Genomic DNA, 22,964 nt, shown 5'->3' with positions numbered 1-22,964 from the left:
GATATCGCAAAACCCTTTCGTACACTAGGCCTTTAGTCAGACTGGGGCCTTACAAATTCTCTCTCGACAGATGGAGGCGCTTAGGCGCTGTTAAATTCGGGACCGCCATAATGCCAACACTGCTACATTGGAGAAGGCCGTCAGGGTCTTCACTTTTGTCTTGGCATTGCTTCACGGTAGACAACCGCATCTGGTCCGTAGATGACACCTCTTCTGCATTAATGACCACAATTGAAATGTTCTACCTCATTCAACATAGCAGTGTATTTGCCAAGTCTGGCCTGAACATGCTCGTCTCTACATATAGGTGACTCCATTTTAGCAACTAGGCCATCAATACCCATTTTTAAAGCAGCTACTATCAGCTTAATGTCAGTACTGGCGTCAAATGTTGTTTGTGCTGCAGCTCCTTACACAAAGTCCAAACTATTCTCGTCATTTATTTACCACTGCAAGTAATATAGTGTAACTTTGGTTACTGTTTTACATTTGAGCCCATGGTGTTAACTAGGAGCACGCAGGCAAGAACTTGACAGGTAAAGTGAGGACGCCTGTTCTAAAAATAAAGCACCACAGTTATGAGAAATATTTACTCAAGTATTTGGTCGAACTGGTTACCAAAGCTATAATCGGGTCTTTACTTTGGAGCAATGGTTCCCAAACCTTTTAGAAATACGACCCAATTTTTAGAATGACAAACTTCCGCTACCCACTAAGCACTAATAGACATGAGGGAGGAGATTTTTTTAATGTAACTAAAGCTTTAGTTGTAGCGCATTGTCATTTACAGACAACAGTTTTCTCTGAAATGGCCACTACATTTGCAAAGACATACAGTTTGACTAATAAAACTATAGAGCATAAATGATAATGTGTAGAAATCGGATTTCAGTGACTATTTATTATTTGTACATCATCAAGTAAATTCCCTTGATTTGTTTTGATCCTATTAAAATTTTTGTTCCTATCACACTTCAGAATTTGTTTTTAAAAAAGGTGATTTATTTTTTCTTCCCTAACCGCTGTAGGTGTACAGTTCCTTTACATGAATTTACATTTTGTTGTGTTATAAATATGACATCCTAAAGCCTTTCCTTTCACACTTACTGTACCATAGCAAGTTTGACACATAATTCACTTTATTTTTCTTTCTCGGACTGTAAAGTGAGAGGACTTTGTGAATACCAACCCTGATGCTAAAAAAACATGTGCAGCAAATTATCATAAAACAGAGCCTAAAATTTGGCCTCGATCATTGAAGCGCAGAAAATGTGACGAGATAAATACAGACTTTAAAATAATCTTTATTGATTGCTTGGATTTTGGCGACTCAACAAAAATCGACTGGTTTGGTAAATACTGTTCTAGATAACGGGGACAGCTGACTGTCGAGTACTGTTTTATCTGTATAAACAAGTAATTGTAACGTTAGTCAATAGATGGCAGCAGAGGACTGCATTCCTCTAACAAACATTAGCGCCGTGACAACCGCATTCTACCGCGCCCAATCCATGCACAACTAAGTAATGTCCTGATCATTATGCTGTCTTTCCTAACTTCAGGTAGTGAGCGGGGAACACGTAACAGCCTGCTGTCCCTCTTGGGGAGCTCACACCGCCTTGCAGGACACCACCTTGGGAGATCCAGATCAGACCAATAAAACTTCAAGCGAAGAGTAGGCCAGGTCCTATCAGTCCCTTCTCACAACTGCAGGATAACGCGTCGGTCGCAAGCCAATCCTCTCCGACGGGACCAAAAGTAAAGTTGTTTCCTTCCTTAAATAGCAATTCCAGAGATCAAACGGTCCGTGGACGCAGACTGTGGAGCCCAACGCGCCTAAAACCGTAATTGAAGATGTCTGGATGGTCTGCCTTTGGGTCCAGTTAACACCTTCAGCATGTTGCTCCAATGTACGGCGGAGCCCAGTTTACAAAATAATCGTGCATGAAACACTGGTGTCCCTTCCCCCACCAGGGAATCATATTTTCTTAATTATGCAAAATGTCACAAGTACACTAGGCAAAACGCTTAAAATGGATGATTTAAAACACATCTGAAATATACAGCCACTGAATATCCAAGAGTACGGCCAACACGTGATTCCCGGGCAGTCGTGCTGGCTGAGTAGATAGATCTACCTATACTTCAAACATCATTTCTTAGTGCCATATATTTCCATCTTGCTGTTCCAGAATAAGTCATCATCAAATAGTTCGTTTTCTTTCCAACTTGCTGTTACTTAGCATCTCACCCCTACTTAATGTAGATCATCATGAGTCAGGATAAATGCCGTTGGAACATTTGCACCTGCAGGTACACCTAGCACCTTAATTTTGGGCTATACAATAGTTGCACTGGTATAATATGTTACCATTCTATGTTAGGACCGGAGGGTCAGATTATGCAATGCTTTCTTCATTTTATTGCAGAACAACCCAACAACGTAATAACCAACAATGGCAAAGAATACAAATCCCATGAGTCTTTCGTTTTATAATACATTGAAAATATCAACCAGAGTCCAGCATATAAAGCAAAGATCAAGGAAACACTTCCTCTTTCTTCCCTGATCAGCAGCCAGATAAGTGCTTTTCCTTGACCCTTTATATATATTTTTAAACATATTTTAATGGATTTTGCATAGCATCACAAACTGTCAGCAACCCTCCCCCCCCCAATCCTAATGATACAATCTATATCTGTAAACTTCCATTTTTCAATATTTCAGTACGGTTCATGCAAGTTTTGAATATCTGCAGTTAACATCAGAATTCATGCTTTGCATCCATACCTGCCTACTACTTGGGGTAGAACGACTAACCCTGCCCCTCTCCCCCCTCCCCTCGCTGGTGTGGTACGGCAGCATGCCTAGTGTGTTCTTTGAGCCCATGCGGGTGAGCAGCATAGATGCGGTGTATCCGCTGTTTTTCACGACCTTCTCATTATGTCCCAGTAGGCTTTTCTTCTCTTTCTTATTCCTCCAGGGATTTTTTCAGGGCTCTGACTAGTTCCCAGGCTCGCGCATTTTCCACTGTTCCGATCCCCTTTGTGTACCTCTCTACGCAGTAGAGTCCCTTCACATTCTGCCCATTTCTCCAATTCCTTTATCGAGGACAGCAAGGAAGGGCATGTAGGGTTTTTCCATTTTCTAGTGATTTCCCTCTTGGCTAAAAACAGACCCAGATCCTGAAATCTGCTGGTGGTTTTATTCTTAGTCGTGTGTGGATACAAGTGTAGTAAGCAATGGACGGGTGCGGATGGGATCGTTTTTTCCATACTTTCGGCTAGTGTCCCTTACTGGTTTAGAACAGGACATGTCCACAGCATGTGAACAAACGACGCCCCCAACTCCACACAGCGGTAAAAAGCTGCTTATTAAAATATCTATTAATCCTTTCTGGGTATAAATATGCTCTGTGTAGGATACAGAATTTGATGAGCCTAAATCTGGCATTTCTGGAGGTTCTGGGCATTCTATCCAAAATGCTCTCCCAATCGGTCTCCGATATAGGGGTGGCTAAGTCTGTCTCCCACGTGGCCCATATTCCATCCATGGGCCTGAGAGTTTCCGTTTGTAAATGTCGATATAGGCAAGTTATCGCCTTCACTGTCCCTGTTGCTTGTAGAACATAAGAACAGCATGCTTGAGTTACCGGTTCTGCATCGCCCAATCCCCAGTGCTTCCGTATGATTGTCAGTGCTACCCCGTGGCTCAAAAATGTACCTCCCGGAAGATTAAATTCTGCCCTGAATGTCTCGAAGGGGGTCAGTACCCCATCCCAGAGTGAGTCACTCAGTTTAGTTACGCCTGCTGCAGTCAATGTCCCCAGGACATGCCAATTCCCCCTCCCCCCTCCACAGTAGCAGCAAGACCGAGAGGGGGGGTTCTGGGGAATATGGCAATTGAATAGCCGATTTTTTCATGACTACTATTCAGCATTTCTGCATGGTCTTAAAGGCCTGTAGGCTCACTCCAGCAGGGCCCTCACCTCTCAGGATCAATCGAATTAGCTCCCGATATGCAGGTGTAAACCCATCTATGGGACTATCCTGTTGCCGCCTGCTTGTCATCCATCTGGCAAGCCACTGCAACTGTGCTGCCAGATAGCACAGTTTGAACTCTGGAGCCACCAGACCTCCGTGCCGGACACCGGAGCGTAGCATATGCCACTCGCCATTGCCCCCTGTCCCATACAAATGCCGTACTAAGGGAGGTTAGTTCTTTAAAATAATATTGGGGCACCTACAGAGGGAGCGTTCCGAAGAGGTACAGCAATTGCGGTAGTGCCACCATTTTCATGACAGCAATTCTGCCCGTCACTGAAATGGGCAGAGATATGTTTTGACCCCCAGGTATGGTAAGCAATGGGGCTCCACCTCCAAGTACCTGGGCAAGTCAACAGGGATCTCATTTTCCTCTATAAGGAACAATTTTGTTTTGGACCAATTCATCTTCAGTCCTGAAACATCTGCAAAGTGGTCTAACAGGGACTGTGCCCTATGCAGATTGCTCCCTGTGTCTCATAGGGATAGTAACAGATCATCAGCGTATAATGCAATACGCTGTACATCTTACTTGCTGTGATTCCCTCAAAGTGAGTCCCTGACCTGGCTAACCCCACCAAGGGCTCCATGGAGATAGGGAAATGCAAGGGGGATAGTGGGCATCCCTGCCTCGTACCTCGCTCCACCCCAAAGCACTCTGAGATAGTTTGCACCGTCCACACCCTGGCTGTAGGTCTAGTATATAAGAGCTGTGTCCACACCATGAACATCGGTCCGAGTCCCATATGGGTCATGACTTCGTAGAGATAGTCCCACTCGAGGCTATTGAACGCCTTTTCATTATCTATGGATAATATAGCAGCAGCTGTTCCGTCTTATGCGGTATCAGTTAGTATAGCCATAAGATGTCTGATGTTAGCTGCTGTGTTGCCTTTGGTAATAAAACCTGATTGATTAGGGTGAATTAACTTGGGCATAAAGGGAAAAAGTCGGGAGGCTTAAATACTACTCAGGATCTAATAATCGACATTCAGCATGGAAAGCGGCCCATACGCTCCCACTTCTGAAGCCTCTTTCCCTGGTTTAAGTAACAGGATGATCACTGCCTCTCTACTAGTTGGTGGCAGACGACCTGTTGTATATGCCTCGTTAGCATCTTCACGATTCTCGGAGCCAGCTCTGTTGAGTAAGTACTATAAAATTTGATCATTAGGCCATCTGATCCTGGAACTTTGCCTCAGCCCATTCTTTTAATAGCCCTAGTACATCAGGCACAGTTATTCCTTCCCCTAGTGCTTCTGCATCATCACAGCTCCGGCGAGGAACAGTGATATCTTGCAAAAATCTAGTTTGTTGAGTGGGGTCTGCTACGGTATAAGGTTGATAAAAATCTGCAAAGTAGGCATTTATTTCTTCTTGAGTTTCCAGTTGGGTCCCGGAGCTTGAGTTTATTTTCACTATTAGGGAGCCCTTCCACACTGGGCTCGCAAGCTAAGCCAAACGTTTTCCTGCCCGATCCCCTTCGTTATGTTGCCGTGCAATATAAGCCTTATAATCGAAGGAGCAGAGCTGCTCTGTGAGGTCCATCATTTGCTCCCTGACCTCCTGCAGCTGCAGCTCTAATTCTAGGTGACCGGGTCCATCCGACTCCAGAGAGCGTAGTTTAATTTCTGCATTCTTAATGTCCTTTACCAATGTGGAGTGAACCCCAACCCTCTCCGAAATACAATGACCTCTAGTCACCACCTTGAACGTTTTCCACTCTACTCGAGACTCCGAGGCAGAGCCCTCATTTTCGGCAAAATAATGCACTATTTGCTGTCGTGTCTTTTCCCGAAAGGGGGGGTTCCTCCAGCATCTCTGGATTCAGCCACCAGCTCAGTATCGGTGCAAGCAGTTTCCCCCAGGAGAATCTAAGCAGCATAGGGGTATGATCTGAAAGTGTTCTTACGAGGTGTTCAATACCTTGATGTGAATTTCTGGGGAGCATAGGAAAAAATCCAAGCGGACATGCAGCTCATGTATCCTTGAAAAAAAAAAAAAACAGAATAGTCCATTTCTAGGGGACTGAGTATGTGCCAGCTATCCTGGAGCTCCCAGTGTTCCCGCAACTCCATCAGCGCCTTCGCCACTCTGCACACAGTTGAGTCACCACGGGGGGGGTGAGACGGATCCATCTTGGGGTCCAGTACACAGTTAAAATTACCCTGCTCATTAATACATGAGGTAAACGTGTCGACAATTGATCGAAGAAGAGTGACTGGTGTATACTGGGGCTATAAATGTTGATCAGTGAGATGTCCTGTCCATCTAGCCTACCCATCACTGCGACTTATCTCCCCACAGGGTCCACCTCTGCTCGCACTAGCGGAAAAGTCAGGCTTGCCCTGATCCATATCAGAACTCGCCGCGCATAAGCAGAGAATGTAGTGTAATATTGTTGCCCTCGCCATTGTCTCTGCAAGGCCACGCCCTCTTTGTCAGTCATGTGTGTTTCTTGCAGGAATGCAATATTCGCTCCCCTTCTCCATAAATATGTGAAAACCGTATATCGCTTAGCTAATGTATGTATACCCCTGACATTCGAGGAGATTATCTTATAACTTTTTTTGTGGTCCATGAGGGGTATGTAATTTGGATCGGGAGTGGACATTCTCCCCCGCACTCCATATGAGATTACGCAGAGCACCCCACCACAACCCAGCATGTATTGTCGACCTTTTCCACACAAGCGGTAAATCCCAACATTCCCCAACTAAATCGGAGTATTTAACAACCCAACTCCCATTCCCCAGGACAGGAAGAAACATCCCTCCCCCCCATCCAAACATCAAATTAAGCAACAGTTCTATTTCAGTATAAAACTTTTCAGGGAGTTATCCAGGCAGTGGTCGGCTCTCAAGAAACCGAGCCCCTTCCCGGATTCAGTCATCATTTTGCTTGCAGCATCCTGTAGCCCTCTATCTCGGGGACATGTGTAAGATAGTAGAAAAGTCTGCGCCCAGCTCTCCAGGGGAATGCTTGGTGAATGCACATCTTCCTAACAGGCATTTCATTATCACTCTCATAGTCAATATGTCATATTATATCAGATCATCAGCTAAGCAGGGAGTCACCACTGGTAAGCCTTCACTAGAGAGGAGCAATATATTTGAGTCATTGTCCAAGTCTGAGCTTGTGTTAGTGCTTGGCAGTGCTCTTTTTCCTGCTGATAGAGGCCACTTCTTTAACCGCTTTCAGTTTTTCTTGCTGCACCTCTTCTGCTGTGGGGGATCCCCTCACCACGGATCTTCCCCTCCTCTGGGATCGTGCATGGCGTTTCCTCTTCCAGAGAGGCCGCAATTGCCTACATCACATCTTAAAGCATGGGAGTGGGATGCATGTTCTCCAAATGCGGGCACACCCTTCCCCCCGCATTTCCAGTGCAGACCCCTGGAGTCCTCTCATCCGGTCTTCCACCATCACGTCTCATTTTTTATTAGCTTTCCCCATAGCAATGGGGTTCAGTGATTCACAGTTCACGAGAAATGGGGCACTCTTTTGCTCTCTCTAGGTGCCCTCGTCTATTCACACCATTGGTCCTACTGCTGCTGCGTGGCCCCTTCTCCTCGCTTGACGAGTGTCCTTTCCTGTCTTTGTGGGTCTCACATGCACTTCTATCTTTACCTGCAGGTCTATGATCAAGCGTGCGCAGGCCTTCTTCAGCCAGAGATCCCATCTGTGCTGTGTTTCACCCCGATGAGTTTAGGGTGCCTCCCCAGGTGCCTGTCAGTCAGGATTCTAGAGCCAGATTGTTCTCCTAGCGGTCCCCGTGCCCAACGGCTAGCCGGGCCCTCCATCCACCCTCGTCCCCCCTCCATCCACCCTCGTCCCCCCTCCTTTCACTATTCATTACTGGGTAGCATTACTGGGTAGGGTGTGGGGTGGGAGGAGAGTCACCTCCCACTTAGCATGGTACCTCGACCCCACCAATCTTCGGGACCCCTTGTTATCTCGCAGCCTGCGGTGGGGCCCCCAGCTTACTCTGTGTCCAGATTCCACTTTTTTACTAGTCTTCGTGTGGGATGGGGGGGGTGTTCTCACCTATTTACAGGCGATCGGTGCCCCCAGCGCTGCCGACACCTCTTCACATGAGGCACCGGTCCCTGGCATTCTTCCTGAGCTCCGCTGACGCTCGCTATCTGCCTCCCGTCTCCCTTGAGAGCCGCTGAGACGTGGCTTTTTTTTTCCTGGTCCCACAACGGTCCACTTTTCTTAATTTTTTCTGCACCCAGGGAACTCACAGCACTTATGTGCCAGATGGGGTCCTGTTGAGGGCTTTACGGCAGCAGGATGGGTCAGGTGAAGGACGGTTCCTCAGAGCTTCGAGGTTCTGTGACTCACTCCATCGGCCACACTCCCCCTTCCTTGACCCTTGATATGCTGAGGTATTGATACTTCTGTATGCTGGTTTGTGGCATGTTTGTGGCATGTTTGCATTGTTTCCACACCTTTAGGAGAGTTTACTTCTCATACTGTGTGACAGCACATATTTACTTTAGGAAACCTGGGTACGCGGCTCCGCAGCACCACTGCTAAGGGCCTGATTTTCAATCCCTGTCAGGCGGCTAGAGGATGCAGAGAGACTAACCATGATTAACCAACTAAGTTAATATACAAGTGTCATCGCGGGCCGTGACATCACAAATGACATTACAGGAAGTGGCATCACGACCTATGACCTCACAGGAAGTGACATCATAAGAAGCAACCTTACCACCTCACACATATCTTTAGCAGCTCTATCATGTGTACATTTGAGCACTTTATGATATATAACAAAGGAAAGCTGATCACTACTTAAGACTGTTATTTGAGTACCCTGTCTAAAGGAATTAACAGCACAAATGGGGAAGAAGTTTGGTGTCTCACAAACTATAGTAGATAAACCACTAAGAGCTACAAGTTGCACACGCACACTGTCCCCAAAAGGTTGTCACCCATATTTAGTAGCAGGTATCTCTCAAGTTCTTATTCTTTGCATAACTATATCTAAACCAACCTCACATTCACCAGTCCAACCAAAGGATAGTTCACCTTGGAATCAGTACCACCAGGATATCTACAATCATTCCATCCATCACTTTTTCGTATATGTCAGTGTGATTTCACTACTAGAGGCATTATCAGCCCGGGGTAAGGGCTCAATATTTCTTGAATTCATGTTGTCAAACGATTACCTTTAAGAACTGCATTGATGTAATCTGAAGAACTAAGGTGAAAAGCCTCCACATGTTACAAAAAGACGCTTTTGAAAATTTTGAAGCAACTTTGTCACATCTCTATATAGCTTTATTTACATGGCAGATATTTTCATGACTCTGCTCATGGAGTGCTCATAGAACCAAGCCAGACCATTTTTCCAGCTATCCCTGTTAGTATAGTGAGTCACCCATGAATACCCAGTCTGCAGTGATTTGATGTTACTGTTGTCACTGCTGCAGCAGACAGCCAATCCAACTTTCACTATAAGGCCAAGACCTGACTAAAAAATGATTAAGGGGTGTCCGCAACCCCTACCCCCTGAAGCTACATCCCAGGGTTGAAACAGTTTTGCATCTTTGTTACTGTTGTGTGTGTAATCCTTAAGGCAGTGCTGGAATTGGAGAATCTCTACTCTGGGAACCCATAATTTTGAGGTCGAAGTGTGGCAATGGACAGAGGTAGATTCACAAGGGGCGGAGTCATGGAAAGCAGTCTAACAGCCAAGTTATACATTTAAAAAAAAAGAAAATTACTACAAAAATTGGCAACGAGGAGAAACATGACAGTAAATATGTTCTGGATTAATTGGGTGCAAAGACTACATTTTAAAATATCGTATTCGGGTTAAGTCACCTGCTGCCGAGATCTGTGTGCCCAGTATATCACATGGAATAACAGTAATGGTAGGATAAATGGTGGTTAATGCACTTGCTTGAAAGATGAAAGTTTTTTCTAGTCAGAGTTCTGACTCAAAGTAGCATACAGGGTTAATGTGTTTTCTGCAAAGCATATCTTGTAAATGCAGATGACAGAATTTTATTTTAGGAAAAAAGGTAAGTGGCTTACTGATTTTCACATAGATCCTTTTGTTACATGCATTTCATAAATTGCAATCCTTCTAATGTAGCACAGTGATCTATGAAGGACATGTGACTCCTACAAATTATAATCATCACTGTCTGTAAAACATTCTCATAGTACCCTATACTAATCAACCACTAATCCTTTTTGGGTTCGGCAGTAGCGTGCTACTCCATGAAAAGTCACTTTGACGCATTGTTAGGGGTAGTAAGTGCAACATGAATACAATTACATCCTGTACATTGATTTACACACTTGTGTGATTTATTGTCAATTTCAAAATATGAGTGTGTGATGTAAAGCATTCAGACACCCTACCTGGAATGAGTAGCGCTATAAAAGAATTAAATTACAAAAATTGTGGTATTACATTTTTTGTTTGTAAATACGTGTCCAGACCAATACATTCAACATTCTTAAAGTCCATGCACATGCTCTGCAATTGAACAAAGTCAAAAGCTTGCCTCTAAATCGTAGCTTCCTTTAAGTACTCGTAAAAAGATAACCCATGCCTTTGTTTCCTCTACATTGCATTAGCACCTATGTACGAGGCTCAGACAACTTCCAGCCAAGATCATTCTGAAACAACAGGAGAGCTGATGGCCCATTAAATTCCATCTTTGTTTCGGGTCCTGCTGGAATCTTTTTTTTTTTTTTTTTGATAAACATCTTTATTAGTTTTGTATAAGATAAAAACCAAAAGGTGACATCCGCACCTCTTAGGCATAGCATTATACAAATCCCATGTAGTTAACATGAAACACATGATCGATACTGATCGTGCTGGTCAGGGACAGGTCACACAGTAGTCACTACGTCTAAGACGTAGTAGTTGAACGGATGTCCATTGTCCCTGTCCACTTTCCCCACACTGTCATACTTAGCTGGGCACCCTCTTGCTTCATATACAAATTTTTCTTGTCGGGCACACCAATTCACTCCACGCCGCCATTTCGCAAGTGCAGGTGCCGGTGCCGTCTCCGCCTTCCATCCAGCAGCGATATCTCCTTTTGCCACCAAACAGGCCACTCCCAAAAAGGCCCGATCCGCTCTACTGGACCCCACTCCCTAAAGGACACCCAACAAAAGCGGCAGCAGGGCAGCCTCCATCTGCAGGATTCTAGATATTACGGCTGTAACCGCTATGTGTGGGCAGCCCCATACCATATGATAAAAGTCAGCACCAGAACCTGCACAGTGGGGGCAGTCAGCGCGGTGCAGGAGACCTGCTTTATGCATTTTATTGGGTGTGAGATAGGCTGTGTGTAGATAGTAAGTCTGCACCACCCGAAGGCAGGTGGTCATAGTCATGGTTCTTGGGGCCATAAGGTCATCTCGCCAGTCCTCTTCCTCTATATGGCCCAGCCAGTTCTCCCACCGCTCTCGGAGTCTACAGAGTGTCTGTGTTGTATTAGTGACCTAGGTGCGGTATATTTGGGACACTCTCCCTTTACCTAAACCACCCATGAAGGATTTGGCCTCCGCTGAATTCGGGGAGGGTCTCCAGCTGGAATCTTAAACATGAAAGCAGCCCCCTCGCCACCTGCACATTGCTGCTGTGATGGGAAAACAGACAATGTGCAGGTGCTGCTGTGTCCCCCAGTGTCGGCAAATCATACCAGGACAATTCCATCCTATTATAATGGGACCCAACTTCTTGGCAGGGTGGACAGCGTCCACCTTAAGCACTGGCCACCGCAACAGACCACTTATATATATATATACACACACACAGACACACACACACTATTGCCTACTATCATAGGCTTCTTCTGTTCCTGATCTCCATGGCAGGTTAATCCTGCATCCTGGGGGCGGGGTATGAGGAACAACATCTCCTTCCCATTCATCTTGATTTTGTGGACGCCACTGATGCCTCGCTCCAGAGGGCGATTTAATCGGCATTACAAGCCCTGAGAATGCAAATAATACAGCTTACAGCCTGGCGTAATGTGATACCCTGCAAGGACAGGGTGGGGGGACCATAACCCCGAACAACACTCAGGGGACCTGTCAGGGTAAACGAAAAACTAGGGCCCGGACTGCAGCCCGTACAGATGCCTTCGAAAGGCTATGCAACGTGTTCCTGAATGAACACATCAACACAAGTCTGCTCTTATGCTTGATTTCCTGCAGAAGTGTGTCCAATGTGCGAGCTCTTGATATCACGGGCTGCAGAAGGGGTCTTGTTTATTATCTCTAAAAGAACCAAAACTAATGCCAGAGTGATGCACCACTCACCCTCCCTTCCCATCCTAAACTGTGTGGTAAGGTGCCTTCAAACTTACGAAACCATGACTGATGAATACTGTCTACCGGGAATGAAAATTTCTCATAGCACTCAATAATCAGTTAAAACTGAATCTGCACCCACTATTGCCAGATGGGTCAAGTGGGTTTTACAGGACAGTGGCATAGACACCTCATCCTTTAGCGCACATTGGGTGGGCGGGGGGTAGCCTATGAGGCGATGGCCTCAAAAGCCTTTGCAATGAGAGGGTGTCTGGAGTATATACTCAGAGAGGCAGATTGGTCCTTGTAATCTACTTTAAAAACCTATTCTAAGCCAGTAGTCAACCAGCTTCAAACATGCATAACCTGAGCCTCCAATCCGGACACAGAATATACAATTTATTCCTAGCTACTGTGAAGGAAAGTTTAAATTCTATTAAGGACACCGAGGTAAGGATTATCCCTCGCAGCCTTTCACTCTCATTCTGTGACCCTCTCTTCATAGGGTGGATCCAGTATGTGAGGATGAGTATATTTCTTTCTATTAAGATTATAGCTATACATTGAACGTTATCTGAGTTGTCTTTCAATTGTTTCTGTGTATTAAGAATCAGTTGTATCCCAAACATTAATCTACTCATGTTTTTACTGTGACAGACGCATACTCGAAAAAGGACATCTAATCCAAAACGATGGGACGCACTCTATCACACAGAGAGAGGAAGTGCTTTTCCCTGATCGTTGCTTTATATGCTGGACTCTATGACTGATATGATGAATGCATTATAACACCAAAGACTCTTGGGATTTGTAGTCCTTGCCATCGTTGGTTATTATTGTTGGGCTGCTGAGCAATAAAATGAAGAAGGTTGTGCATAATCTGCGCCTGTGTCCTTAATAGAATTTAAACTTTCCTTCAAAATACCTAGGAAATTTTATAGTCTCCTTGCGTTATAAGTTAAAACATTGAAAGAAACGGACTGAGAAACGTCTTTCTTTAGACATTCCCATTTAGACACCAAAACTATGACAGTGTTTTTTTGCATAGCATTTATTTTTGACTAAACAATAAAATAATTTTTGAAATATTTTTGAGTTATAGCTTGGTGTACACCTGTGATATATTTTTCTTCCTAAAAATAATTGATAGATTTATAGGAGTAACCATTGTCCAGTAGGATTTTCTGCTTTTTCTTTTGGAGGAGAAATGTAGGGCTTTCAAGTATGACAGAAATACATGCATTGTTAGTTTTATTCTTATGAAATAGGTTTGATAATAGTGACCATGAAGAAAAACTAACATGCTTCTCCTCATCTTGCCAAATATTTTCTTTCAAATTTGTTAAAAAAAATAATAATAATTTTGGAACCTAGGAAAAGTTATTATGAAAACCTTAGAGTTTTTTTTTAAGCAACTGAACAGAATACAGGCATCAACAAATGCCCTGCACTAACACAATGATAGTTTCACTCAAATGTATCTGAGCTATCAAGCACGTATCAGGCACATATCAGAGAACTACGTTTATCAAGCATGTTGTACAACTCACCCAGTTTGTGCTGTTTCTAACCCTAAAGCAATGGAGTTGAAATAGTTTTTAAGTGGAATACGTTTTACCAATTGTAAAAAAAAAAAATTTACTTCTTTATCGCTTACCTTTCAAAAACAGAGGAAATGAAGTAATCTGGGTCAAGCCTGGAAGCACATACCTTAAAAAAAGAATACACGTTAAACTATTTTCACACACTTTCATGAGCAAGATGTTACAGCATGTAAAAAAAGTGAAGGGAGATTTTACGTTGTGCCTTACCTGAAGCAGGTATATGTCGGGATCAATCATAGAATTACAAAAATGTGACTGCACATACGTCATAGCCTGTCCTTTGATTTGTAGGCCATTTCTCACCCACATATTACTATGTATTTCAGATAAATTTGCCTGTAAAATAATTGAAATTTTCTTGTAGCATCAATGAAGACATTATGCAAACTGCAAGACCAACTTTCCCTGAAAACACACTATCTGGCAGTAAAAATATATATGGGTGAAACATGGTACTTCAAACATGAGAACAATGTACAGGAACATTTATCAATATAATTCTGCTGTCTTGGAGATAATAAAATGGGTGATGATGTAAAATGCCATTGCTATATTAATCTTGATAAATATTCACTTAAATAATTTTACTATTAACCCGTTTGCTGCGAGGCCCTTTCCCGCCAGTGCGGAGAAATTTTTTGGATATTTGGGGTGGTTCACGCTTAGGCCTCCATAACTTTTTGTGCACATAAGCTATCCATGCCAAATTTGTGTCCTTTTTAACCCCAACATGCCGGGGACACTAAAGATGCCAGGGTTTGTTGATTCCCCTGGAAGAGGACTGAGAAAATAGGCAAAATATAGCCAAAAAAATATGTTTTGTGAGAAAAGTAGAGGAAAAGTGCTCCAGATAAAAGTGTCTGTTTCCCCCTAGAAACGGCATCCACAAACTGCTGTAGTAAAGTCAGCAACTTCCCAGCTTTCAGGAACATGGAGAGCTGAATAAAAATTTAAAAAATGTGTACCACAGCTTTAGCATTTTTCTAAGAGGTAGCCCATTTTCCCTATTTTTTGTGCTCTCAAATTACTTCCAGTTTGTGGTGGACACCAGCATGAAACCCACTGGTGATCCAGAAAAGCTACATATTTTTGAAAAGTAGACAACATTCCGAATTCAGCTAAGGGTCATATGGGTACATCCTCAAGGATTTCTCTAAGAACATAACTGTTGAACAAAATAAATATTGAAAATGAGTAGAAAAAAACAGGCATGTGTGACAACATTTTCCGCTCTAACTTTTTGTCATGTTGGCAGATTGACAAAAGCAATATATCATTACATCCACTAGACCCTTCTGGTTGCAGGGACAATTAGGGTTTGTAGGTTCTCCAGGACACATAGTATCCAAAGCAAACAACTGAGCTGCACTGTACAATAGTTTTACTTGAGTACCAAGTGTAAACCAATTCTTATTGCGAAATAGGCAGAGTGAAAAAGGGGTATCAAGGAAGTTTATTTATTTCTGAAACAGACACAACATATAGGGTTTAGGAGCAGTGGTTATTTCTACATCTCTGAATTTGTGGGTACCCATACTAGCATATGATTTGGAGGGTATTTTTCAAAATGTCGCCTTTCTCATATACTGGCTTACATTTGAAAGGCACAATTGCAGTGAAATCCAACTGGTAATAAAAACTGTTTGACTATTCTATGCTCCCACAAGTCTCCCGATAAAACTGGTACCTCACTTGTGCTGATAAACCTAGTGCCTGCGTCAGGCTCTGGCCCAAAACGCAACATGGTGCAGCGCATTTTTCCATCGCAAACTGACCCTTTTCCCCCCCCAAAGTGGGTAGCTCTAGATTTTGGACCTTAGCTCAGCTGGCACCTCGGGAAACCTAGCCAACCTGTACATTTATTTTTTAAACTAGACATCTAAGGGAATCGTCTCTCACCATATTTTTTTTTAACCCACAATCCCTTGCAAACCTCAAAACTTGACTAAAAGAACACATTTTCCTCACATTTCTGTGATAGAAAGCTCTGGAATCTTCTGGGAGCCACACACTTCCTTCTACCCGGCATTTCCCCAAGTCTTCCGATAAAAATGATACCTCACTTGTGTGGGTAGATCTAATGGCCCAAAATTCAACATGGACACAGCGCATTTCTCCAATGAAAACTGACCCTCTTTATCCGATGTGTGTAGCTTTAGATTTTGGACCCCACCTCAGCCAGCAACTAAGGAACCCTAGACAACCTGTACATTTTTGGAAACTACACACCTAGGGGAATCCAGGATGACGTGACTTGCACGGATGTCATTAGTTTTTTGGGGGCTTTTTTACCCACAATGCCATGCAAACCTCCAACTTTGCCTGAACTCACGCAATTTTCCTTACATCTCTGTGGTGGAAACTCCCAGAATATGCAGAAATCCACAAAATTCCTACCACTCAGCATTGCCAACCTCTGCCAATAAAAACACTGTCCTACATGTATGGCTGGGCTTAGTGCTACACATGAACGGAGCTAACCACGGACAACGGGAGCCCTTGCATGGAGACTCTTATTAACCACGGTCAGATCAGTTCCTGTTGCTGGCACTAGGCCCAGCCACGTAAGTGGGGCAGAGTGTTTATCCGTACAGATGGGACAATGCTGGGTGGTAGGAATTTTGTGGATTCTAGCAGATTCTGGAAGTTTTCCATCACAGAAATGTAGGAAAAATGTGTGACTTCAGGTAAAGACGGATGCTCGCATGGCATTGTAGGTAAGAAAATGATGGGGGATGCATGTAAAGTACAATTCCCTGGACTGCCCCAGATGTCTAGTTTTCAGAAATGTCTGGGTCTGCTAGGTTTTTCCAGGCGGCAGACTACTCAAGCTCAAAAGGTGCAGCTGATCACTATTGCAAGTGGGACTATATTGGGAGTTAGTCAACCTCTCCAGGCCCCTATGTAAAATCAACACCCAAAAAAGTAGAATTTCATCTTGCTTGCCATTGGGATGAGCTGTTTTATTCGGCAGGGGGAGCTGAAAGACTGTTACCCCCTTCAGTTGGGGTGGGGGCATAACCATGCCCACAGTGGTGGGCAGCCCTTACTCCTTTAAAAAAAAAATATATATATTCCCTGGTGTCTATTGGCCTTTCTACCCCCCACCTCCAAGGAGGTGTTTTGTCGTCTGCAGAACTTTCAACTGGTCAGCACGGGAGCAGAATGCAAATTTTACAAATGCCCCTCTCCGAACGTCTGTGTTATCCAATATCCCAGGTGGGCTCCCAGGGGAGAAGGGGATGGGGAGAAAGAAAAGAGATAGTTGGTCTATGTGTGGGTTCTTCTCCTGTACATCTTCACTTTGTAGACGTGATTCTAGTTGTCCGTGGTACTTTACAGGAATAGACAACTGCAAGAGAATATTCACATGGACTTTACTTTTACTAATTCTTTTCACTGTTCAACCTATTACACTTAATAATCTAGAATTTATGCATGTAACATCCAACTCGCATACACCAAAGGACTCGACTGATTTCCTCACTTCTTTCACCTGTCAACTGAAGTCTTCTGTTACTAGTTTACGACTTATTTTGTAGTCTTTATATTGTATTTAATATATATATATATATATATATATATATATATATATATATATATATATATATATATATATGCACATACATACATATACACCACGTGTATAAAGAGTTAAATTTAAACAATAACCTTTAAATATAAATGTTTCCTTTTTTATTTCTTTCAGGAACTTGGAGGCTACCAGCTGTACTATGGAAGGAAAACAAACCACTATTTCTCTAAAACTCAGGTAAGAAATTATTGTTATTCTCTTGTATACTTCTGCTGTGAATAGGTGTTGCTTGTGGGAGTTTTCTCTGGTAAGCTTTTGATAGGTACATATATGTTTATATAAAATTTACTTAATTTGTTCCTGAATTTCCTTTTGGAAGTAACCAGTCACTTGAAAAACTTCACACTGAAGGGTTAATTGCTTCTTCCTAAAACTCCTAAGTGAAAGGCGCCCATTTGTGCAGGAAATGGCCCCATTTAGCAACACCGCTTGCAAACGTTCTTTTCTTATTAAATATTCTCTGGAGAATGAAGTGTGCTGTGCTGAGGGAGAGTGAGCTAGACCTAGACAATCCATAGCAACCTCCTTATTTGCAACACTAGTATGAAGACCATAGTGCAGGATCTCGGCAGCCATCTTAGACTTCCTTAAGTTCCAACCTTGACTCCAACGTTGAACTCTTGACCTCGTTTCTGGCTGGAACAAAGGTTGCTGAGTAATTACATTCGTCGATTTGTCTCCAGCTGTACTAGGTAACTGCAAGGTTCTGACACCTCCACACACGAACAGTGTGGCAGAGGACGGGACCGTTCTATCCTCAGAATGGGGGTTTTAAAGATAAAAGGAACGAGTAATGGTAATAACGCATGCCACTGAAGCATAAAAGACAAGGCTTATGGAGAGTGCATCTAGAGGTTTAGAGACAATCATTTTGTGGGAAAATTATATCCCAGTCATGCAAGTGCTTTAATGCTAACTGGTTTAGCAATATCAATTTTAAAGGTTTGTTATGACCTAATTAAAGAAGGACTGTTCACTGTAGTGCTAGACAAATAAACTTAACATCTGACAGAAAAATGACTTACAATGAAATCTCAGATTTAAGATCCCCATAACTAACAAGCATTGGCAAAGCCTATAGGTTTTCCCATATTAAATATTTCGCATGTTTTTTACATGTTGCACAGCAGTTAGCTGATTGAGCAACATGGTTAAAAATAAAAATCATGGTGAAAGCTATCTAGGTCATAGCACTTTTTCATATTTTTTTTATTGTTATTTTCTACTTTAGGCCATGTTGCTCAGCAGGTCAACTTGCTGTGCAACATGTAAAAAAAAACTTTGAAAAAGGCAACAGATTTATCATAGGTGAAACCTATTGGCTTGGCCAATGACCGTTTTTACTCTTAAGTGCTTTTCAAACCCCTGCTGTATCTTCCTTCTGTGCTTTTTTTTCTCGTTTTTTTTTGTGCAGCTTTATATTCATCTTCGCACACTGGCATTATTGTGTTTAAGATGAGCGCCAGATTACATTACTTTTTAAGCATGGGGAGATTACATGATTTACCTAAAATCAGAGGATGTTGAGAGAGGCCAGGACTTGAACCAGATTCCTCAATTCCAAAGTCGATTGCTCTGGGCTTTATGCATCGTTGCCTCCCCTAGTACACTTGGCCTGTGTTAACATCTGATGGGTAAAATAACATGCTGGTTCCCAAATAAGAAGTGCTGGTGGACTACACCTGCAACCACCACCTCAAACGAAGCACTGCGCATAGTGTTTGTTTCAAGCCGGAAATGATGCAGCGCAGCAACAGTGTTGCAGTCACAGATGGTGCTTCCTCTTGCAACTATGCTGGGCTACTGTACCACAATTACTGCGTTCATAGTCACAGTGAATTTGGTAAAATAATTATACATTAGTCGTGGTAAAGCCAGCTGGTCACTGCTGTCTGTGATTCATTCTCAGATGAGGTGAGTGGTGACAAATAGCTTCCTGCACTGAAGAGCGAAACTGACCCTCCCCCACTCCGGTACCACATGCAGTAGCACTGCAGGGAGACAAGTTCTGAAGACCAGGCCTTTAAAGGGTTTAAGTGCTACTCAGACCTAGATATGCATGTGCAGTGCGTGCGCCTTATGAATGATACAATTATCAATCTCATTCGGATATGCCTTGTGTGTATGTACTATGCACACTCAGATATTTAGCTGCTTACAGATGCACGATTTTAAATCGCAAACATGAGCTGAGCAGCCTTTCTGAGCTTGGCATGTTCGTGGATCATTGCATGGCTCCTGGTTTTTGGGTTGTTATACTAGATATCTATGAATTCCTGCTCTCATCTTATCACACTTATCTACTCATCACTCTTATGTCATATCTCTATCAAACTATCCTCCATTCTCACTCTGACTCATCCCAAATCCCTTCTACCACTTTCATCTCCTAAATATCTATGCCTAAGCTCTTCCCTCCACCTCTAACTCACCAAACCTCACTCTACCTCTGTGACCTTCCACACAACCCTACTAAATTCTCCTGCATTCATCTCACCCTGTTCCTATGCTCTCTCTAACCCATCCACATTCTCTTCCCCCTCCACCCCCCTTTATTCATCCCAAGCCTTTGGGTTGAGTAAATGAAGGATATACTCCCAATTAACACTTCTGGATTTCTTTCCTCCTCCACCCCTCCATTACTCCAGTCAATCTAACTAACAAACTCTCATATCCGCGGCTCAAATTACCTCATAATAATACTAAAACTGTACTCATTATTAAATGATACTTGTAGGAAGTTGGCTCTGTTTGCACTATTTCAAAGTAAGGAATAGTATGCACAGAGTCCAAGGGTTCCCCTTAGAGGTAAGATAGTGGCAAAAAGAGATAATACTAATGCTCTATTTTGTGGTAGTGTGGTCGAGCAGTAGGCTTATCCAAGGAGTAGTGTTAAGCATTTGTTGTACATACACACAGGCAATTAATGAGGAACACAACCTCAGAGACAATTCCAGGCCAATAGGTTTTTGTTATAGAAAAATATATTTTCTTGGTTTATTTTAAGAACCACAGGTTCAAATTCTACATGTAATATCTCATTTGAAAGGTATTGCAGGTAAGTACTTTAGGAACTTTGAATAATCACAATAGCATATATACTTTTTACATAAAACACATATAGCTATTTTAAAAGTGGACACAGTGCAATTTTCACAGTTCCTAGGGGAGGTAAGTTATTGTTAGTTCTTGCAGGTAAGTAAACCACCTACGGGGTTCAAATTGGGGTCCAAGATAGCCCACCGTTGGGGGTTCAGAGCAACCCCAAAGTCACCACACCAGCAGCTCAGGGCCGGTCAGGTGCAGAGTTCAAAGTGGTGCCCAAAACACATAGGCTTCAATGGAGAAGGGGGTGCCCCGGTTGCAGTCTGCCAGCAGGTAAGTACCCGCGTCTTCGGAGGGCAGACCAGGGGGGTTTTGTAGGGCAACGGGGGGGACACAAGTCCACACAGAAAGTACACCCTCAGCAGCGCGGGGGCGGCCGGGTGCAGTGTGCAAACAAGCATCGGGTTTGTAATAGGAATCAATGGGAGACCAAGGGGTCTCTTTAGCGGTGCAGGCAGGCAAGGGGGGGGCTCCTCGGGGTAGCCACCACCTGGGCAAGGGAGAGGGCCTCCTGGGGGTCACTCCTGCACTGGAGTTCCGATCCTTCAGGTCCTGGGGGCTGCGGGTGCAGGGTCTTTTCCAGGCGTCGGGATCTGGGAATCAGACAGTCGCGGTCAGGGGGAGCCTCGGGATTCCCTCTGCAGGCGTCGCTGTGGGGGCTCAGGGGGGACAACTTTGGTTACTCACAGTCTTGGAGTCGCCTGGGGGTCCTCCCTGTAGCGTTGTTTCTTCACCAGTCGAGTCGGGGTCGCCGGGTGCAGTGTTGCAAGTCTCACGCTTCTGGCGGGAATTGCAGGGGTCTTTAAAGTTGCTCCTTTGGAAACAAAGTTGCAGTCTTTGTTGAACAGAGCCGCTGTTCTCTGGAGTTTCTTGGTCCTTTTAGAGCAGGGCAGTCCTCTGAGGATTCAGAGGTCGCTGGTCCTGGGGAAAGCGTCGCTGGAGCAGTTTTCTTCCGAAGGGGGGAGACAGGCCGGTAGAGCTGGGGCCAAGGCAGTTGGTGTCTCCGTCTTCTCTGCAGGGTTTTTCTGCTCAGCAGTCCTCTTCTTCTTAGGTTGCAGGAATCTGAGTTCCTAGTTTCAGGGGAGCCCTTAAATACTAAACTTAAGGGCGTGTTTAGGTCTGGGAGGTTAGTAGCCAATGGCTACTAGCCCTGAGGGTGGGTACACCCTCTTTGTGCCTCCTCCCAAGGGGAAGGGGTCACATTCCTATCCCTATTGGGGGAATCGATTTCTAAAAGTTAGAGTCACCTCAGCTCAGGACACCTTAGGGGCTGTCCTGACTGGCCAGTGATGACTCCTTGTTATTCTCATTATTTCCTCCGGTCTTGCCGCCAAAAGTGGGGCCGTGGCCAGAGGGGGCGGGCAACTCCACTAGCTGGAGTGCCCTGTGGTGCTGGAACAAAGGGGGTGAGAGCCTTTGAGGCTCACCACCAGGTGTTACAGCTCCTGTCTGGGGGAGGTGATAGCATCTCCACCCAGTGCAGGCTTTGTTACTGGCCACAGAGTGACAAAGGCACTCTCCCCATGTGGCCAGCAACATGTCTCGAGTGTGGCAGGCTGCTAGAACCAGTCAGCCTACACAGGTAGTTGGTTAAGGTTTCAGGGGGCACCTCTAAGGTGCCCTCTGGGGTGTGTTTTACAATAAAACGTACACTGGCATCAGTGTGCATTTATTGTGCTCAGAAGTTTGATACCAAACTTCCCAGTTTTCAGTGTAGCCATTATGGTGCTGTGGAGTCCGTGTTTGACAGACTCCCAGACCATATACTCTTATGGCTACCCTGCACTTACAATGTCTAAGGTTTTGCCTAAACACTGTAGGGGCACAGTGCTCATGCACTGGTGCCCTCACCTATGGTATAGTGCACCCTGCCTTAGGGCTGTAAGGCCTGCTAGAGGGGTGACTTATCTATACTGCATAGGCAGTGTGAGGTTGGCATGGCACCCTGAGGGGAGTGCCATGTCGACTTACTCGTTTTGTCCTCACCAGCACACACAAGCTGGCAAGCAGTGTGTCTGTGCTGAGTGAGGGGTCCCCAGGGTGGCATAAGATATGCTGCCGCCCTTAGAGACCTTCCCTGGCATCAGGGCCCTTGGTACCAGGGGTACCAGTTACAAGGGACTTACCTGGATGCCAGAGTGTGCCAATTGTGAAAACAAAAGTACAGGTTAGGGAAAGAACACTGGTGCTGGGGCCTGGTTAGCAGGCCTCAGCACACTTTCAATTCAAAACATAGCATCAGCAAAGGCAAAAAGTCAGGGGGTAACCATGCCAAGGAGGCATTTCCTTACAATACTAATCCATCACTAATTCTTGTA

At 44.2% G+C, this 22,964-nt stretch overlaps 1 protein-coding gene across 4 annotated transcripts in view; it reads right to left on the bottom strand.

The window, feature by feature from the left end:
- UBR3 (ubiquitin protein ligase E3 component n-recognin 3) overlaps positions 1-22,964 on the bottom strand; it is a 1,605,611-nt gene that overhangs the window by 1,126,489 nt on the left and 456,158 nt on the right. For all 4 annotated transcript variants that reach the window (XM_069225311.1, XM_069225312.1, XM_069225313.1 and 1 more), the window contains exons 14-15: positions 14,154-14,282; positions 14,000-14,052 (exon numbers count right to left, since the gene is read on the bottom strand). In XM_069225311.1, the coding sequence (XP_069081412.1) occupies positions 14,000-14,052; positions 14,154-14,282 (182 nt within the window). The remainder of the gene's footprint in view (positions 1-13,999; positions 14,053-14,153; positions 14,283-22,964) is intronic.

The sequence above is a fragment of the Pleurodeles waltl genome, chromosome 3_1 (genome assembly GCF_031143425.1).
Source record: "Pleurodeles waltl isolate 20211129_DDA chromosome 3_1, aPleWal1.hap1.20221129, whole genome shotgun sequence".
Classification (NCBI taxonomy): domain Eukaryota; kingdom Metazoa; phylum Chordata; class Amphibia; order Caudata; family Salamandridae; genus Pleurodeles; species Pleurodeles waltl.
Note: the sequence above shows the minus strand (reverse complement) of the source record. Positions and strands in the feature narration are given on the sequence as shown.